This window comes from Zea mays, chromosome 4 (assembly GCF_902167145.1).
Source record: "Zea mays cultivar B73 chromosome 4, Zm-B73-REFERENCE-NAM-5.0, whole genome shotgun sequence".
Classification (NCBI taxonomy): Eukaryota; Viridiplantae; Streptophyta; class Magnoliopsida; order Poales; family Poaceae; genus Zea; species Zea mays.
In genome coordinates, this window is record NC_050099.1 from 202,388,233 (window position 1) to 202,395,028 (window position 6,796).

General features: G+C 43.8%; 1 protein-coding gene across 1 annotated transcript; it reads right to left on the reverse strand.

Annotated features, from left to right (window-relative positions):
- Positions 1-6,310, reverse strand: LOC100274830 (uncharacterized). Its single transcript, NM_001149098.2, has 2 exons — positions 5,366-6,310; positions 1-400 (listed from the first exon to the last, which is right to left on the reverse strand). Exon 1 carries the CDS (start codon positions 6,241-6,243, stop codon positions 5,368-5,370), a length of 876 nt encoding a protein of 291 aa, NP_001142570.2. The 5' UTR covers positions 6,244-6,310; the 3' UTR covers positions 1-400; positions 5,366-5,367.
- Between the last annotated feature and the right edge of the window lie 486 nt (positions 6,311-6,796).

Consider the following 6,796-nt stretch of genomic DNA (forward strand, 5'->3'; position numbering starts at 1 on the left):
ACAGGATCCAGCCATCCATCTCCAAGAATGGCAGGGCTTCATTCCAAGCGCTAGTTCAATGTACACCGATTCGTTTCATGACTCATGAGAGGCTCCATAGCACACGCCCACATAAACCAGTTAACCACCACGCGTGCACAGTAATTCTTACCGTAACTTTCACAAACATTTCTGTTGAAGCTACACAGACCACTCATTACCCACCAAGCATATGGATCATTCCAGACTTCTCTCACTCGCTACTCCTATTACAGCCAGATAAAAGCATGGTTACCCAGCTTGAGTATTGCTCATCAAATCAAATGCAGATAAACGCACCCCCATTGTGCCAGTTAGCTTCTTGTACCCCCCGATCAGCATCCAGAGTAGTCAGCAAACCTGTTATGATGATCCTTAACTCCTGATACAAACAAACGATTAGCTAGGTTCAGGTATCCTCAGAAAAACAAGGTCCAAGAATCTATCTTGTGTAACCTAGGGTATCCGTGTGACCGTGTCCTCAAAATAAAAAATGTCAACTAAAATTCGGACCTGTTGTGCCAGCATAGACTATATTGTGAAGACTAGCTACAATAGTAATTCAGCTGACATAAACTACAACCATGTATGCAACATTGGTGAAACGTGATTTAGTACTAGCCTATGCACAACAAAGAAAGTACAGGCACCTAGTGTAAGTGCCGTTTGGATACAGGGGCTAATTACTAGCTAGCTAAAAATTAGCCCAAATTAGCTCTAGGGCATCTAAATATGAGAACTAATAGGTGGACTAACTGTTTTAGAAAAGTCTTCTGGTAGTTGTTAGCCAAACATAGCTAATTTTTAACCCATCTAGTAACCAGACATGTGTATCCATGCCTCAAGTCCATAACTACCACAACAGGAAAGAAAAAAAAACAGAGTAGCAAGATCAAACAGAAAAGGCTAGAAAATGGGAACAGAAGAAATGTATATATATGGTTCCTTTATAGCACCTAAGGAATTATTCAAGGCATTCCCCAAGGCAATAAACACATGTAACAAAGAAAGTAAGTTCAGCCATGGGATCAAGTACTTCCATCTGTTTCCAATGAGATGCATAAATACAAACATGTGCACTGATTATGCAGATATATGCAAAGACTCCACAAAACTAACAGCTAAAAATCAAACATGAAATATTGTCCATATGCAGTGATGCACCACCCAACAACCCAACATGGCCTCTTAGAGGCCATCATTGTGTGCAGGAAAACGCTTCCCCCGGAACATTTACATGTGAGCTTTAGAATTATTGGATTGAATATTTAGCGAGCAGAAATAACAATGTCTCCACTTTATTTGTGAAGAATGAAGAAATGAACTATCAAAGTTCCGATTCATGGTCAGCATTTCCTGGTGGCTTGTGTTGTTGCCTGACAAGTGTGGTTTTCCATCCTTAGGCTGGTTGACCTCCAACATCTCACTCCGAGGATTGATGATGAAGTATTCCAAGATTGGTGGAACAGCAAAAGCCAGAGTTTGTAAGGAAAAGAAAAAAGGCTTTAACTCGCTGGTGGCACTTTCTTATGATGCACAGTTCTCCGAGAAAAAAAGGAAACATCGAAATGCCTGTGTCTTTGATGGGGCGCCCCCCAAGTGTATCTAAAGTCATTCAGGGCATCAAGGAGGCCAGAATCTGGTGCTTGGCAGGGGCTGCTGGGCTTAAGGATATTTGGCCAGTGGGATTAACCATGGGCATGTAGGTTTCTATGTCTTGATGGATTCCTTCTTGTATTTTCATTTTTGGCCACCACAAGGTGGTGCCTGATGTAATTTGGTCTATTTTGGACCATGTACTATTTTTTCTTCTTAATATAATAATGCACATTTCTACTGTGTGTTCGAGAGAGAAAAAAAAAACTGTTCATTGCCTCTTTATACCACTATATTATGTCAGATGTACAAATTCAGTCAACTATGATGTTTTTCTTCCCAAATTCTAGCATCAACATAACACAAGGTTGCATTTCAGAATTTACGCAGGCACTTAATGCATTCATCTGTAAGCAGTAGCATACAAAACCATGCCCTAATTGTGTTGTTCAACTGATTCAAAGAACTGGTTCCCTCCTGTTTTCCGGCCAATGATCAAGGAGGTGTCTATAAACAGTGCTTGAACTGAGGCCACATCCCTTAAGACTCATTTGATGCATTTAAAAATAGTTTGTAACTAATGAGGCATTCTAAGCATAAGTTGGTGAAGAATAACACTAAGTGATGGATTTTCAACATGAAACAATTTTCTTATAAAAAATCATCATCCCTACATCCTACAATCCATCGAAAAATAATTTGTCAACAAATCACACTTCTCATCAAGGTTTACAGGTACAGTTAATTCTAAATGGGAAACACCAAATCAAAGTACACATCCATTGTAATGGAGCAAGGATCTGAAACCCAAACTATAGATATAGACAATAACTTAAGTCTCTCCTTACCAACTATACCATATATTCATCTGGCCTAAATTTCTCACTAGGAACTTTTTAGACACGAAGTGGATTCTAATAAAGTGTAGGCAAACAAAACTAATGGCTAAGTGATTCAGCCAGTATATTACCATTTCACATGAATTACTACAAAAATTGCCTGTGTTGGCAATAGGAGCCATCATCCTAGCTGATCAACTCTGTCACCAAAGTAGCACTTGATGCTTTTTAGATCATTCCATGCCATATAAACAAATCTGATAAGTGATAAGGCCAACCACAACATGAAAGAATACAGAACCATGACCCAATCCCATCCTTGGTGCTGCAATGATCTTTTGTGCTCACCATACATGCCATATTCTAAAAGGTGAAAAAAGAAAAATAATACAATCTAAAACACTTTCCAATTCAAAGGTTTGCCAGGTATTAATAGGTTGGAAGTTAGAACGCCTAATATAAGGGAATAGTGAAGCCAGGTCAGTCAAGCATCTGTTGGGTTCGTTACTATATTTTTCTCTATTCACAGTATTATACGCATAAGACACTTGACACCAACATTGATTCACAAAAGAAAACATTTCATGAAGGGCAGGCCCGGTGCAGTGGTGAGAGCTGTCTCAATGAATCACTAGGTTACGGGTCTTCATGTGGGAGCCTCTAGCACTAGATCTGCCCTCATAACCAATTGAACAAATAGCTTGAACAAACAAGGACATGAAATGGAAGCCAACCGCTAGCTCCTTGAAACCCAAACTGAGGTGATGTAACCAAAACCTCCATTAGCCAACAAACACAATTTTGATGGGTAGTGGCACACTTTATAAATAAGAAAAAGACATACTATGGAGTGGCAAACAAAGTTGGTACAAAAGTGAATCAAGCACCACCTATATTAGTTCAAATTAACTGTGTCGTTAAAATATCTTTCCTAGGCGCTAAGGACCAAGCTGCCAAATGCCTAATCACGGCTAGGCACCTGACATCAACATGTCGTTAACATGGCATTGTGCATTATTTTGCTTTAATTTGACTCTGCATTCCATGGGAAATGGATTTATGAAACCAAACTCTAAAAGAACTGTTTAATAGAACTACTTGCAAGTTTGCCAGGTTTTCTATTGCTTAACATAGGAAACTAGTGAACCCAGGCTTAGTCAAACATCTGTTGGCCTCTTTAATACATTTTCTCTGTTTCTAGCACCATAATGACACATTGACACTGCCTCATTGACATTTGACTCCAACATGCCACCGCCAATGAAAATACCATGTTAGTATTTCCTATCTACTTTCAAATGAAGTGGTGCACATGAACAAAGACAAATAGAAAACAAGCAAAGGCTACGTATTTTGCACGCCACATCAGAATCACACTTACTATCACCACATATATGCTAGTCCTATGGTCCACACAAAAAACTACATTGCCTGGAATCCGCAAGTTGAACTAAGTTTGGAACTGAGGGAGTATGCCTTATATTCATCTGGCTGAAATTTCTCAATAAGCATTTTCTAAAGGTACGAAGAAGGGGATTTAAATTTTCTTAGCAAACACAACTGATGCCTAAGTGATACAGCCAGAACTATTGCCAGTTCATATGAATTGCTACAAAAATTGCCCGTGTGCGCGATAGGAGTCATCATCCCACCTGATCAACTCTGTCACCAACGTAGCGTTTGATGCTTTTTTAACCATTGCATGTCATATACAAAAAATCTGGTAGGGCCAACCATACATGGAAGAAAACAGAAAATCCTAATTCCTAACCTCTGGCTGCAATGATCTTTTGTGCTCAGTTCACCATGCATGAATGAACACCTAACAGATTCTATAAAAAATAAATTAATAGTTTGAATTTAAAACAACCTTAAATCTTTCAATTCAAAGGTTCGCCAGGTATTCAGGTAATAATAGATTGGAATAGTTATAGATTTGTTGGGTTCTCTGTAGCTTATGGAATAGTGAACCCAGGTCAGTGAAGCATCTGCTGGGTCATTTGATATATTTTTCTCTATTCACAGTATTGTACTCATAGTCTCATACTTCTGTTGACACTTGAAACCAACACATCACCAACATTGATTCACAAAAGAAAACATTTCCACTTTGCTCAAATCCAATTGAACAAACAAGGTCATGAATGGAAGACAAATGCTAGCGACTTGAAACCAAAACGGAGGCAACACTTTTTATGTAACAGAAAACTTCCATCAGCCAATATCCAATACAGTTTTGATGGTTCACTGCATGCTTTGCAAATAAGAAAAAGAAAGATAATAATGAGTTGGCAAACAAAGTTGGTACATAAGTGAATCAGGCACCACTTCAAGATTCACTCTACCTAGGTGCTACGAGCCAAACTGCCAAATGCCTACTCACAACTAGGCACTTGGCGACTTGGCGTATTGGTATGAGCCTGTTGCTGACCTGGCGTTGTGTGGTCTTTTGCTTTTATTTGACTGCATGGCATGAAACGATTCCACAAAATTAAAAAAAAAACATTCACATTTAATAAAACTAGGTTTACCACACTTTCTGTTGCTTAGCATACAAAACTAGTGAACCCACAGGGTTAGTCAAACATATTTGGCTTTTATACTACTTTTTTTGTTTATAGCACCAATGACACTGCCTTTGTCATTTGACTGCAACATGGCACCGCCATTGACAATCCCACATTATCGTTTCCTATCTGGTTTCAGGAAAACGAAGAGGTTGTGCACAAGAACAAGGACATCTAAATATAATACAATCGAAGGCTATGTATTTTGCACGCCTCATTAGGATCAGACATAACACACAGGGTCCACACAAAAACTACACTGTCCTGGAATGCGAAGTAAGATTAAGGCATCGATAGAAAAATAGAAATGCATGATCGGAGTGTAAAATCACCATGACTACTAACCTTCACAACACGACATCGCACCTTCTTGGCGGCCCATCGAAGGCCGCCTCAGTGGAATTCTTCCCGCGGAAAACCACCTTGACGCCATCGCACATAACCCTCATGACCCTCCGGCGCGTGCGCCAGCCACCTCTGTCGAAGACGGCGACGGCCATGAGCCTGACCTCGACGTCGACAGCGCCCCCGGCGCCGGTCTTGAGCGCTGCGGCGTCGTCGGGCCCGACGTAGGCATCCTCTACGACGAGGCGGAAGGCGATCGTGGTGGTGTTGCCGGGGCCCTGGCCGAAGGGCGCGAGCGAGGCGACGGCGAGCGGGGAGGAGGGCGCGAAGGAGACGGATGCGAGGGGTGAGAAGTAGGCGACGGAGAGCTTGGCGTTGGGGTTGGCGGCGAGGAGGGCAGCGTCGAAGGAGGCGGAGAGTGAGGAGTTGGCGGGGGAGTAAGCGACGCGGGAGAGGGCCAGGGAGGTGAGGGAGAAGGCCGGGGCGCGCGGGCGGAGGAGGAGCCAGACTATGAAGGTGGCGGCGCCGAGGAGAAGGAAGGCGCCAACGACGGCGGCGAGGAGGCGGCGCAGGCAGGTGGGCGGCGGCGGCGGGTGGGCCGCGTAGTGGTGGTGCGTCGGCGGGGGCGGGGGATACGGGTAGTGGTGGTGCGGCGGCGGGTGATGGTGGTGAGGAGGGGCGGGGTAGGGGTACGCGACGCCGAAGGTCGCCGGAGCGGAGCCGTTGGCGGCGGCGGCGGCGGGCGGCGCGGCGGCGAAGTAGGCGCTGGGGTTCCCGTTGGGGGCGGGGTAGCCCATGGCGGGGGCCGGCGGGGCCGGGGGCTTGGAGTTGGGATGGTCGGGCGGGTGAGCGGAGGAGGACGAGGAGGAGGGCTGCATGCTGGAGATCCGGCGGAGGAGTGGCGCGGCGCTGGTCGGTGAGAGCAGGCGAGCGGTGGTGTTGTTGTGGTGGGGTTTGCTTTCGGTTCAGCGATGGATGGTGATTTAGGATCTGCTCCTCACTACTGGCCGTGGGACGTTGAGATTGAGACGGCGGCAGCAGCGCGGGCGTCTCTCTCTCTCTCTCCGCGTCTGCGTGCCTCCTTTTCCTGCTGCTATGCCTGCGCGTGGGTCGGTTCACAGGTGGCCTGCCATAGATTGGGACGTCGGAGTACGCGGCGATAAATCCTGTTCCGTTCCGTCTTTTTCTCGAACGAAGTTTTACTCCCACTCCGTTCCTTTGTGGGCGGGTATTTATCCTAAACATCGAAAATGTGGGACAAATTTATTATTTTAAATATATATTATAAAGAATTTATTATAATTTTTAGTTATGTTGTTAAGCACATTATAAAAAATAAAAATAAAGCTTTTGTGCATTATTTGCTCCCTGTATAAAAAGTAAAAAATCATCCGAATTCAAATCTGTATCCGTATCCGAATTTTGTATTTT